The sequence below is a fragment of the Asparagus officinalis genome, chromosome 4, assembly GCF_001876935.1.
Source record: "Asparagus officinalis chromosome 4, Aspof.V1, whole genome shotgun sequence".
NCBI lineage: Eukaryota > Viridiplantae > Streptophyta > Magnoliopsida > Asparagales > Asparagaceae > Asparagus > Asparagus officinalis.
This window is the reverse complement of record NC_033797.1, coordinates 13,502,146-13,516,031: the sequence shown is the minus strand read 5'-3', so window position 1 is coordinate 13,516,031 and position 13,886 is coordinate 13,502,146. Positions and strand designations below refer to the sequence as shown.

General features: G+C 42.4%; 1 protein-coding gene across 3 annotated transcripts; it reads right to left on the bottom strand.

Annotated features, from left to right (window-relative positions):
• LOC109839743 lies at nucleotides 2,478–3,245 on the bottom strand. Of its 3 annotated transcripts, none has more exons than XR_002246729.1 (2): nucleotides 3,140–3,245; nucleotides 2,478–3,053 (listed from the first exon to the last, which is right to left on the bottom strand). XR_002246729.1 is itself a non-coding variant. In XM_020408250.1 (2 exons), exons 1-2 carry the CDS (start codon nucleotides 3,194–3,196, stop codon nucleotides 2,630–2,632), a joined length of 498 nt encoding a protein of 165 aa, XP_020263839.1. In that variant the 5' UTR covers nucleotides 3,197–3,245; the 3' UTR covers nucleotides 2,478–2,629. The 3 variants fall into 3 exon arrangements, 2 of the variants coding, with proteins under 2 accessions (XP_020263839.1, XP_020263840.1); XM_020408250.1 differs by having other exon boundaries at nucleotides 2,478–3,070; XM_020408251.1 differs by having other exon boundaries at nucleotides 2,478–3,013.

Genomic DNA, 13,886 nt, shown 5'->3' with positions numbered 1-13,886 from the left:
TGTTAAGGATAATGGTTGGTTGTAAAGGTTATGCATTGATTGTTAAGGTTACGGGTTGGTTGTTAAGGTTAAGGGTTTGTTGTTAAGGTTAAGGGTTTGTTGTTAAGGTTAAGGGTTTGTTGTTAAGGTTAAGGGTTTGTTGTTAAGGTTAAGGGTTTGTTGTTAAGGTTATGAATCCTCTCTCTCTCTCTCTCTCTCTCTTTCTTTTTTTATTAAAATATGATGGGGATTATTTTATTATTTTTGTTTTCTCTCTCTCTTTATCATGATGTACTAAGATGATAGTTGAAATGATTGATGATGATTATTTTATTATTTTCGTTGTTTATATTGGGAGATTGTTAAAGTTACGGGTTAATTGTTAATGTTACGAGTTAATTGTTAAGGTTACGGGTCAATTGTTAAGGTTATGAATCCTCTCTCTCTCTCTTTTTATCATTATGTTACTATGATGATATTGAAATGATTGAAGATGATTATTATTTTATTATTTTTAATTTTTTTTTTTTTTTTGTATTTTTAGAATATTCGTTGTTAAGGATAATGGTTGGTTGTAAAGGTTATGCATTGATTGTTAAGGTTACGGGTTGGTTGTTAAGGTTAATGGTTTGTTGTTAAGGTTATGGGTTTGTTGTGTAGGTTACGAGTTTGTTGTTAAGGTTATATGTTTAATTGTTAAGGTTACGAGTTTAATTGTTAATTGTTAAGGATAATGGTTGGTTGTTACAAGTTTAATTGTTAAGGTTACGGTTTATTAATTGTTAAGGTTACGGTTTAATTGTTAAGGTTACGGGTTTAATTATTAAGGTTACGGGTTTAATTGTGTTACATGTTTAATTGTTAAGGTTACAGGTTTAATTGTTAAGGTTACGAGAGAGAGAGAGAGAAGGGATCCATAACCTTAACAATTGACCCGTAACCTTAACAATTAAACCCGTAACCTTAACAATTAAACCCGTAACCTTAACAATTAAACCTGTAACCTTAACAATTGACCCGTAACCTTAACAATTAAACCCGTAACCTTAACAATTGACCTGTAACCTTAACAATTAAACTCGTAACCTTAACAATTAAACTCGTAACCTTAATAATTAAACCCGTAACCTTAACAATTGACCCGTAACCTTAACAATTAAACCTGTAACCTTAACAATTAAACCCGTAACCTTAACAATTGACTCGTAACCTTAACAATTGACCCGTAACCTTAACAATTAAACCCGTAACCTTAACAATTAAACCCGTAATATTAACAATTAAATCGTAATCTTAACAATTAAACCTGTAACCTTAACAATTAAACCCGTAATCGTAATAATTAAATCCGTAACCTTAATAATTGACCCATAACCTTAACAATTAAACCCGTAACCTTAATAATTAAACATGTAACCTTAATAATTGACCTGTAACCTTAACAATTAAACCCGTAACCTTAACAATTAAACCCGTAACCGTAACAACAAACTCGTAACCTACACAACAAACCCATAACCTTAACAAAAAAACCTTTAACCTTAACAACCAACCCGTAACATTAACAATCAATGCATAACCTTTACAACCAACCATTATCCTTAACAACGAATATTCTAAAAATACGAAAATAATAAAAAATTAAAATAATAAAATAACAATCCCTTTCAATCATTTCACTATCATCACAGTAACATCATGATAGAGAGAGAGAGAGAGAGAGAGAGAGGATATATAACATTAACAATTGACTCGTAACCTTAACAATTAACTAGTAATCTTAACAATTAACCTGTAACTTTAACAATCTCTCAATACAAACAACAAAAAAAATAAAAAATAAAAATAATAAAATAATTCTCATCAATCATTTCAACTATGATCTCAGTACATCATGATAAAAAAAGAGAGAGAAAGAGAGAGAGAAGAGTATTATGGTCTTCACATATTTTAATCTCTTGGGTTTTGTGTTTTGGGGGCTCAGAGAACAAAATCTTTATTTTTAGAAGCAAAACACCCATTGACAAAATCTTAGGGGTGAAAAACATGTTTTCTTGGCTTTTGGGGGCTGGAAGCATTTTTACCTTGATAATAACATCAGACAAATTTTCAAAACCAACCTATTTCAGCATTTAATTGGAAAAAAAGACCCGTTTCAGTTTTATTTAGAGAAACCGACCTGGTTTCAGCACTGTCGCTGAAACCAGGTCGGTTTCTCTAAAAAAACTTACGAAACTACACGGGAGTTCAACTCCCGTGAAGTTTAGTACGTCAATAAACTCCACGGGAGTTCAACTCCCGTGGAGTTTGTTCTATTGTTAAAACTCCACGGGAGTTGAACTCCCGTGGAGTTACAGGCTAAATTTCCCAGAGAATCGCTCTCTGGGAAATTTGCACTGCAACTTCACGGGAGTTGAACTCCCGTGAAGTTGCGGGTCTTACATAAAACATGCACAGCATGCATACATCTACCTATTTAACTCATATATACAACTATTTACCTGTTGACAATAATTACTGCAATATATATATTATTTAAACACGCACGAATCAAACAATACGCAAAAAGATCACATATCGAGCTATAATTGATCCATAAAAGTATAGTATTTGAAAATTCATACAATTTACAAATTTTAACAAAATAAGTTCAAATACAACCCAATATAGCTCCTCTCCTTCCTCTCCCTCTCTTCCCCCTCCCCCTCGCTCTTCCCCGCCCCCCGCGCTGATGAGCCTCGACTATCTGAGTATCCGGCTGTGTGTGAGGCTGCGAAGTGCCGGCTCCATCAGCATGTGAAGTGCCGGCTTCATCAGCATGTGAAGTTCCGGCTCCATCAGCATGCGAAGTGCCGGCTCCATCAGCATGCGAAGTGCCGCCGTCATCGTCACGTGGCCGTCGGCGCCGAGTGTACGCTTGCCCAAATGATCGAGACCTGTCCTCACGGCCTGCGAACTCGTCGACGTGAGTCTTATGAAACACCTGTGCTATGGTCTTCTTGATCCTGCCGAGGAGCCCTAACGCCACCTGATCCTGAATCTCAGGCACGGTCGCATCAATATCAGCCTGAATGCTATCCAAAGCATGGACCTGTGAGGTAAATAATTTATTAAGTACCAACTCAAGAAAAAAATATTATAATTTAGCTTAGAAACTTACGTAATCTCTCTCGTTCATCCCACTAGGGATGTAACTGTCTGTCGGTGGCCGTGGCATGTGTCCAGCTAAGGGCTGTGGGTCACGTGTGATCCATCTACGTGTGATATCCCAATACCAATCCATATATGCGGTGTAGTCAACAACCGTGGGTCTCGTATCCTGGATGAAATCCCACCTGTGAGCCCACCTATCTATGTAGGCCGCACGGACTACGGCCCAGTCGTTATGGTGCGAAGTAGGTCGCCGCCGACGAGAGATCTGCTCAACAGGTTCTGGTACATGCTGAGAGAGCGTAAACTGTCGTAGCACACGGTCAGGGACATGCATCTCCACGATCTCCCAACAAATCAATGGAACTCTCGCTCTCCACAAGTCGGGACTATCTCGGCAGATGGGTGCAAGAGAATGCATATCCAGCTCCGGAGGTGTATAGGGTCTCCACTTGAACTGAAATAAAATAAAAAGTTTATTAGCATCAACAACAAAACTATAATATTCATAACGACTTGAGATTTATATTTACCTGTTCGTGTTGGAGACCGTCAAGCTCATTTCGGTAAAACTCACGATGGCGCGTCGCTGATCGGTACTTAGCGTACCGCACGTTATACCTATATGCAGAATAGAGAATATACAAGTACAAATTCAGTGCGAATAAAATTTGTGTGTACAATTATACCTGTACGCCAAAGGAAACTGCCCCTGTAGGTCACGGTGCACAAGTAAAGTAGGGCGTCCAATATGAATGCGCTCCCATGACCAAATCTGTATCAATGTGCAGCATCCCTTGAATTCTTTATTCTGCATCAGGGATAATCTACCAAGTTCTCGATATAAGTATGCCAACACCGCACTGCCCCATGCCGCATACACCAAAATCCTCCAGCAGTGGCAGCCATCGTGCATGTACGAGAGTCTTGCTCGCATCAGGAAATAGTACGCACCCTATCATGTGCAATATGTATGCACGAGCATGAAACTGGAGCGTCTCATCATCGGCATCCTGTGGTATATCGCCCTGAAATGTCTGACGAAGCCACGATAGCTTCATCGCACCACTCCTCAAGTCGGGAACCTGTCCAAGAAGCCGAGCACATATCTCGGCCCAACTATGACTGTCGGTGCCCGTAACTGGCAGCCCATCAATCCGGAGCCCAAGAATGACGGCCACGTCCTGTAAAGTGATGGTGCACTCCCCTATATGCATGTGAAAGGTGTTGGTCTCTGGCCTCCACCTCTCAATCAAAGCAGTGATAAGCGGCCAATCAAGCCTGATATATCGAACCGTCGAGCACTCCCGAAAACCAGCCTGAGAGATCAGCGCTAGAACTCTCTCATCCTCAATGACCCAAGATGAATGGCTCTGTGAATGCTCGATCATGGTGATATCAGGTACGGGCTGCACGTCAAAAAGAATTGATTAAGTATAATGCGAAAAATTAAAATTGGTGCCAATGCTAACTAGCATATACAAAAGATGTTTTACCTGTCCTGAGCCAATATAATCTGAAACGTGGCTCGCCTGGAGGGTCAAAACGTCGGGGCGTCTCGGTCTTGGATCCATAATGAATATAACTGAGAATTATATTAGAAGACAATGTTCAATGTGTTAGATCTTTTTTGTTAAAATACTCATCTAGTTATATATAAACAACAAACGAATGCGCAACGTGAAGAAAGCAATAACTTGAAACCAAACATAAAATTTATATAACATAGTACGAAACGATACAAATTACAATCACAAATGAGATACAGAAACAAACAACTCACGAAACCGCTACAATACACAATCACAAATGACACACGGAAACAAACACAGATCGAAACCGTTACAAATTACAACATCAACGCCTAATCCTAACTGGACAATTATTTTTCTTATGGCCCGGTTGATCGCATCTACTACACTTATTTCTCCTCCTAACTCCTTCACGAACGTCATCCATACAATTTCTAATTCGTACGGAACGAGGGCGCCCCGCCGACCTTTTATACAAAGGAGGCAATATTTTTGGCCCGCCTTGTGTCCAATATCGACTATCATATGGTGGACGAAAACACTCTTTGTATATTTGTCGATAGTTGTTAGTAGAATACCAAGCCTCGACGAACTCATAGTGTGAAATCCTCGCACCACCTTGTAGATCAGAACAAGCCGCGACAACATGTGAACAAGGAATCCATTGTAATTGCGGTACGTTGCAAGTGCACGTACACGAGTGATCCACTAACATGTTAACTTTATAAGAGCGATTTTCTCTATGTGATATTCCCTCAATGACTTCCCATTCATTAAAACTGTATCTTACGACATGAAATGATCGAGCTTGCACAACGGGAGCCGCTAACATTTCATCATTTTTCGGTGTGAGCTCCGAGCGGATATTTTCACCAAGTTCGCGACGTCGTAGAAAGAAGTTATTAAGTCTGTAGAATGTTTTAGCAACTAGTGACTGTATTGGCATACCGCGTGCTCCCCTGAGCACGCCATTGAAACTCTCTGAAGTGTTCGTAGTCATCATACAGAACCGTTTCCCGCCATCTTCACATAAAGCCCACTTATCAACATTGTGTGGTCCCAAACTAGTTTCGATCCAATCATGTGCAGCACGGGAGATAAACTTAATTCTCTCTCGTATTTGGTCATAAACTAATTTTTCTGTTGCACAGCCGGCTTGCCAAAGAAGATCTTGAACCTGACCGCTTCCAAATCTCTTCTTGAAGTTGTCCCTAATATGTCGCAAGCAATAACGATGTGCATGTGGCTCTGGGAAATGACGTTGGAGTGCTCTTGGAATTCCTTTCATCCTATCAGATATGAATGTAATCGGCCGCGCACCCACACTAGGGATATGATATCTAATGCATGCAAAAAACCACGCCCAATTCTCTGTGTTTTCAATATCAACCACTGCAAACGCCAAAGGAAACAACCCGCCATCCGCATCAACTCCAGTGGCAACAAGCAAAACTCCTTTGTACTTGCCGTATAAGTGGGTGCCATCAATGCTAAGAAGAGGACGACAATAACGAAACCCCTCAATACATGGCCCAAATGCCCAAAATACACCGGTGAACCGCCGATCTCCGCCATCAACGGGGTCCGAAGATACTTCGTAGACAGTTCCTGGATTTTCTCTTTTGAGTGCTTCAAGATAATGAGGTAAGATCTCATACGATTTATCCCAATCACCGAATATTTTTATCATCGCCTTCCTCCTAGCATCCCAACACTTGTGATATGATACATCCAAGTTGGTGGCTTTTTGCACTAGAAGACGAATATCTTTCGGCCTTAGATCAAAATCCTCCCTCAGATGCGGTAAAATCAATCGATATATGAAGGAAGAGGATGCATTCTTGTTATTCATCTCTAATCGAGGATTGCTACAAGTGTGGAGTCCGTTGTATGCCGTGATTTTGAATTGCCCGCCTACTCTTACACCGGAGCGTGAATTAAGCTTCCACGGACATTTCGCATTGCCGTCGTGGTGTCCACCAATATCTTCATCATCGCCATCTTTGCGATAGAAACAAACCGCATTATAGCTTGTAGTATTATTTTTTGTTGGCCTAAACTTGACATTTTTTGCAATGGCGTACGAGCGAAGCGCATGGATCAATTTCTCCTTGCTCTCATATAGATCTCCCTTCACGAATGAGAAGTCCTCGCCCTGTGTATCATGACCGCTATTAGTGCCAATAGGAACACTTTCCATCACGGAGTTATCGATCCATTCTTCTCCTTGAAGTTCATCGGGCGGCGGATCCTCTAAGACAACATACTCATTATTAGCATAACACCCGTCAATGTGGTGGTTGTCCCCTTCATCACGATCTATCAAGGTCATGCTATCAATTTGTAAGCCCTCCTCTTCATCATCATTCTCAGATTCAACACTTGCATTATCTTCTTGAACTCCCGTGTTAGTATCGACCGCATTCGAAGTGCCCACAAGCGAAGGACCGCTCATATATTGTGATTGTGTCCAACCTTCATCTTGTTGAGGAGATAAAAAGCCAACGGAATCAACATCAGGGTCCTCCAACATGCGGGAAAACATTCCATCATAATTCAACGATTTGCCCAAATTCCTTTGATGTTTTTCAATGAACAATTCAATCGAACGCTTCTCGTCATGTAAGACTCCAATTTCATGTGAAAGTGTTGGTCTCTGGCCTCCACCTCTCAATCAAACAAGTGATATAGCGGCAATAAGCCTGATATAGAACCGTCGAGCACTTTCCGAAAACTCAGCCTGAGAATCAACGCTAGAAACTCTCTCATACCTCAATGACGTCCAAGATGAATGGCTCTTGAACTCGATTCATTGGTGATAATCAGGTAGGGCTGCAGCGTCAAAAAGAAATGAATTAAGTGATAGAATCGAAAAAATTAATAATTGGCAATGCTTATAGGCATATACAAAAGATTGTTTACCTTCCGAGCCAAATATAATCTAATACGTGTGCTCCCTGGAAGGTCAAATCGTCGGGCGTCTCGGTCTTGATCCATAAAATATAACGAGAATTATAAAAGACAATGTTCAATGTGTTAGATCCTTTTGTTAAAATACTCATGCTGTTATATATAAACACACAACATATGCGCAAGCTCCGGCGGTGTATAGGGTCTCCACTTGAACTGAAATAAAATAAAAAATTTATCAGTATCAACAACAAAACTATAATATTCATAACGACTTGAGATTTATATTTACCTGTTCGTGTTGGAGGTCATCAAGCTCATTTCGGTAAAACTCACGATGGCGCATCGCTGATCGGTACTTAGCGTACCGTACGTTATACCTATATGCAGAATAGAGAATATATAAGTACAAATTCAGTGCGAATAAAATTTGTGTGTACAATTATACCTGTACGCCAAAGGAAACTGCCCCTGTAGGTCACGGTGCACAAGTAAAGTAGGGCGTCCAATATGAATGCGCTCCCATGACCAAATCTGTATCAATGTGCAGCATCCCTTGAATTCTTTATTCTGCATCAGGGATACTCTACTCAGTTCTCGATACAAGTATGCCAACACCGCACTGCCCCACGACAGTGCGCCGCATACGTCAAAATCCTCTAGCAACGACAACCATCGTGCATGTACAAGAGTCTTGCTCGCATCAGGAAAAAGCACGCACCCTATCATGTGCAATATGTAAGCACGAGCATGGAACTGAAGCGTCTCCATACTGGCATCCTCTGGTATGTCGCCCTGAAATGTCTGACGAAGCCACGATAGCTTCATCGCACCACTCCTCAAGTCCGGAACCTGTCCAAGAAGCCGGGCACATACCTCCGGCCAACTATGATCATCGGTGCCCGTAACTGCCGGCCCATCGATCCGGAGCCCAAGTATGATGGTCACGTCCTGTAAAGTGATGGTGCACTCCCCTATACTCAAAGGAGGTAATATCAGTGGCCCGTCTTGTGTCCAATATCGACTATCATATGGTGGACGAAAACACTCTTTGTATGTTTGTCGATAGTTGTAAGTAGAATACCAAGCCTCGACGAACTCATAGTGTGAAATCCTCGCACCACCTTGTAGATCAGAACAAGCCGCGACAACATGTGAACAAGGAATCCATTGTAATTGCGGTACGTTGCAAGTGCACGTACACGAGTGATCCACTAACATGTTAACTTTATAAGAGCGATTTTCTCTATGTGATATTCCCTCAATGACTTCCCATTCATTAAAACTGTATCTTACGACATGAAAGGATCGAGCTTGTACAATCCGAGCCGCTAACATTTCATCATTTTTCGGTGTGAGCTCCGAGCGGATATTTTCACCAAGTTCGCGACGTCGTAGAAAGAAGTTATTAAGTCTGTAGAATGTTTTAGCAACTAGTGACTGTATTGGCATACTGCGTGCTCCCCTGAGCATGCCATTAAAACTCTCTGAAGCGTTCGTAGTCATCATACAGAACCGTCTCCCGCCATCTTCACATAAAGCCCACTTATCAACATTGTGTGGTCCCAAACTAGTTTCGATCCAATCATGTGCAGCTCGGGAGATAAACTTAATCCTCTCTCGTATTTGGTCATAAACTAATTTTTCTGTTGCACAGCCGGCTTGCCAAAGAAGATCTTGAACCTGACCGTTTCCAAATTTCTTCTTGAAGTTGTCCCTAATATGTCGCAAGCAATAACGATGTGCATGTGGCTCTGGGAAATGACGGAGTGCTCTTGGAATTCCTTTTTTCATCCTATCAGATATGAATGTAATCGACCGCGCACCCACACTAGGGATATGATATCTAATGCATGCAAAAAACCACGCCCAATTCTCGGTGTTTTCAATATCAACCACTGCAAACGCCAAAGGAAACAAACCGTCATCCGCATCAACTCCGGTGGCAACAAGCAAAACTCCTTTGTACTTGCCGTATAAGTGGGTGCCATCAATGCTAAGAAGAGGACGACAATATCGAAACCCCTCAATACATGGCCCAAATGCCCAAAATACACCGGTGAACCGCCGATCTCCGCCATCAACGGGGTCCGAAGATACTTCGTAGACAGTTCCTGGATTTTCTCTTTTGAGGGCTTCAAGATAATGAGGTAAGATCTCATACGATTTATCCCAATCACCGAATATTTTTATCATCGCCTTCCTCCTAGCATCCCAACACTTGTGATATGATACATCCAAGTTGGTGGCTTTTTGCACTAGAAGACGAATATCTTTCGGCCTTAGATCAAAATCCTCCCTCAGATGCGGTAAAATCAATCGATATATGAAGGAAGAGGATGCATTCTTGTTATTCATCTCTAATCGAGGATTGCTACAAGTGTGGAGTCCGTTGTATGCCGTGATTTTGAATTGCCCGCCTACTCTTACACCGGAGCGTGAATTAAGCTTCCACGGACATTTCGCATTGCCGTCATGGTGTCCACCAATATCTTCATCATTGCCATCTTTGCGATAGAAACAAACCGCATTATAACTTGTAGTATTATTTTTTGTTGGCCTAAACTTGACATTTTTTGCAATGGCGTACGAGCGAAGCGCATAGATCAATTTCTCCTTGCTCTCATATAGATCTCCCTTCACGAATGAGAAGTCCTCGCCCTGTGTATCATGACCGCTATTAGTGCCAATAGGAACACTTTCCATCACGGAGTTATCGATCCATTCTTCTCCTTGAAGTTCATCGGGCGGCGGATCCTCTAAGACAACATACTCATTATTAGCATAACACCCGTCAATGTGGTGGTTGTCCCCTTCATCACGATCTATCAAGGTCATGCTATCAATTTGTAAGCCCTCCTCTTCATCATCATTATCAGATTCAACACTTGCATTATCTTCTTGAACTCCCATGTTAGTATCGACCGCATTCGAAGTGCCCACAAGCGAAGGACCGCTCATATATTGTGATTGTGTCCAACCGCTCATATGTTGTGATTGTGTCCAACCTTCATCTTGTTGAGGAGATAAAAAGCCAACGGAATCAACATCAGGGTCCTCCAACATGCGGGAAAACATTCCATCATAATTCAACGATTTGCCCAAATTCCTTTGATGTTTTTCAATGAACAATTCAATCGAACGCTTCTCGTCATGTAAGACTCCAATTAGACTCATATCGTAGTTGTAGGCGTCAAAAAATGCTAATAGATATCCCAAGCATAGAGAAGATCACTCAAAAATTCACAAGAAAGGATTTCATACTGTTTTGGAAAAATCAAAACAAGTATGAACTGTCTCGCCAGCGAGACAGTCTTTGCTGTCTCGCCAGCGAGACAGTGTTGAAATAGTCAAAACTACATTTGTAACTGCCCTACACGTGTCCATTAACTGCCAAGGGACGTGGGAAACATCATGGGCGAAAATCACGTGGATAACTGCCAAAATAACGGAGTTTGAAACGTGAGAGAACAGTTACAGCGAGAAACTGCCATTTTCCGAGACAGCATTTACTGTCTCGCTGAGCGAGACAGCAAATTTACTGTCTCGCGGGTCGAGACAGCAAACGCTGTCTCGCCCAGCGAGACAGTAAACACTGTCTCGCCGTACTGACTTCTTCGATTGTTAAGTTTTTGCAGTTACTGACCCTTGAGGCTATAAATACCCCCCTAGGGTCACTTCTGACGAGGATCGAGCATTTGTTAGAGCATTCCAGAGCAGAGAGAGCAGAGATTTGAGTTCTTTTCTTGCAACGCCTTGAAATTAAGCTTCGACTTGATTTTAAGAAGAACGACTATCTTACTTCGATAAGATATCGTTTCAATTTCTACTTCGATAACGAAGTTAGAATCATAAGCCCCCTCTTCACGATCTGTGAATCGGCGGTCCACGAACCAAAGCGTTCCCGGCACAGGCAAAGTCCCACGAAAACGAGAATTGATAGACGATTTTCGTGTTTGTTTCTCAAGAGTTGTAATTTTTGTTTTGTTGTGTAGAAAAAGTCTTATAAAAAGATTATTCTTTCGAATTTGTTGTAATCGAACAAAGTTATAATGAATTCCACAGCAGCGACTTTTGAACCAAACAAGCTGGCGACCACAGTGGGAGCCAGCGGTCTCGCTGCCGAGACCGCGGTGTCGCAACCGATCAAGATCATCATCAATGAAGAGATCGAATACGAATTCGATCAGGCGAAGTTTGAGGAGTATTTATCATCCTCATCCGCGAAATCTTCCTCGTCTCGCAAATATAGGAAGATTTCGAAAACTTTCAAGTCTGCAATGCCCAAAGAGGCCGCAGGTGAAGGTTCCTACTCAATTGCTGCTAAGGAACCCATCTGCAACATACCTGCTCCAAACGACTCCACATCCCTTAAGGAGTCGATGATGAATAGCTCGCCGGTGCTGACGAAGAGGGCTCGTCAGAGACAGCGTCAGCGCCGTGCTCGACAACTGGCTAAGGCCATGCAACAAACCGACGGGGTCCATTACTATGCGGACCTAGAGTCGAGAAAACAGAAAATGACCCAGTTGCCTCAATGGCAAGATAATCATATTTCTGCAAAGCTTACGACGGAGGAATGGACTCTCGTCAAAAGGGCCCGTTCAACCCTTAAAGAACGGATACAAAGGCGTAAGGCGAAGGCTGCCCACGCTCGCGCTCTTCGTCAACAAGCGCAAGAAACCAAGAAAGAGGCGGTGACTGAAAGGCCACCGAAGAATCGTAAAGTCTGGATGCCAAAGACGCCACAAGCATCTGTTCCGGGCCCGTCTACTGCAACACCAGTAGAACCCTGGGTTAGCCCAGATTTGTCCAAGTTCAAGATAACAATGGCAGATCGCCTTGGTCCTTCAGTTGATGATCGAGGCAAAGCCCCAGTCAAGGAACAACCATGTCCGGCAAATAAACCATTAATGGTTTCATATGCAGGGGGTCGTAAACACCCTCCTGTCAGAACTGCACAAGTCCAAAACGAGAGAATACCAGTTCACTCTCGTTTAGGACCTCTGAAAACTCCACACCAGCAAGGGGGTGGATTCAAAAATTCAACTTTGGATCGTTCAGAGGCGACGACCAGTCGTCCTGTGCATGTTAACAAAGTTCAGAAACAAAAGATAGGTTGCTCAAGTCATAATAACGACGAGCTGTACTATCAGAAAAACAATTCAAGAAAAAGGATTGTTCGAGAAAATGAGTCTCATTGCGCTTGCGAGAGACTCATTAAAGCAGTGTTGACAGAATGCGGATGCTCTAAGGATAATTCAACAAGAGTCTCTGTATTTCAAAGATTGTCCAACGAAACGTCAAGACCCAAAGCAAGACGTTTCAACAAAAGGAAACCTGTAACTCGACAAGATGAGTTCCCTGAGGTCACTATTAACATGACCAACAAAGGGAAGCAAAAATCTGTTAATCCCGACCCTGATTTCTCTCCAGGAGGGAGAGTTGAGCGGGGTCTTTCTCAAAGGATGGCGCGGTTACAAAGAAGAGCCAACCTACGACGAAACTACAGGAAAATGCACGAAGGGCTATCTTCAGATGAAGAAATATCAGATACTTGTTCTGCCATTGCTTCTGACGACACCGCATCCAGTGTCGGACAAGCCAGAGAATCATTTGCAATTACGCCGGATCAACTAGCTCAAATGCCAACGCGAAGAAATTAGAGCTGAATTCAAAACCGAAATAGAGTTGACCATGCAGCAGATGCGGGATTTGCAGGTTCAGCAACACCAACCGGAATCAAGCCAAAGAGCAGAATCCAGTCGGCGTAATGAAGAGGATGAGACGATATTTGAAGATCCTCCTCCAGATAAAGACAACTCCGGAAGCGATCCGACCAAGTCAGCCACTCAACCTCCACAGATCTATTTGAAGAAAAGCGAGGAAGAGGACAAGAAGATGCACGATCTTGAGAGCAAAGTCAACGCTTTGATGACGGCTCAAGAAGTGAAGAAAACGGGCATCCCATACCCGTACCCGAGGGAGTGGGACCTGATTCCTTATCCCCAGAAATTTAATTTGATTAACTTTACTCCGTTTGATGGCAGGGGTTCACCAACTCAGCACTTGATCTATTTCAAGTCGCATCTCGGCGCAATATCTGGGAACGAAGCCTTGATGGTCCGGTCATTCGTAGGAACCCTTCGCGGGCCTGCCTTCGATTGGTACCGACGCCTTAAGCCTGGGAGTATCACTAACTGGGCAAACATGGAAGAGTTATTCCTCACCAATTTCTTTGACGATGACACAGAAGTCTCGATCGGCACGTTGTTGGATGAGAAGCAGAAGGATGGGGAATCGGTTGATGTCTTT

Bases quoted from the DNA above. Each gene is read 5' to 3' on its own strand.
- LOC109839743 (XM_020408250.1), bottom strand. From the start codon at position 3,196: ATGCCACGGCCACCGACAGACAGTTACATCCCTAGTGGGATGAACGAG. The intron at 3,071-3,139 runs GTAAGTTTCTAA...TTTACCTCACAG, and splicing joins GGATGAACGAGAGAGATTAC to GTCCATGCTTTGGATAGCAT.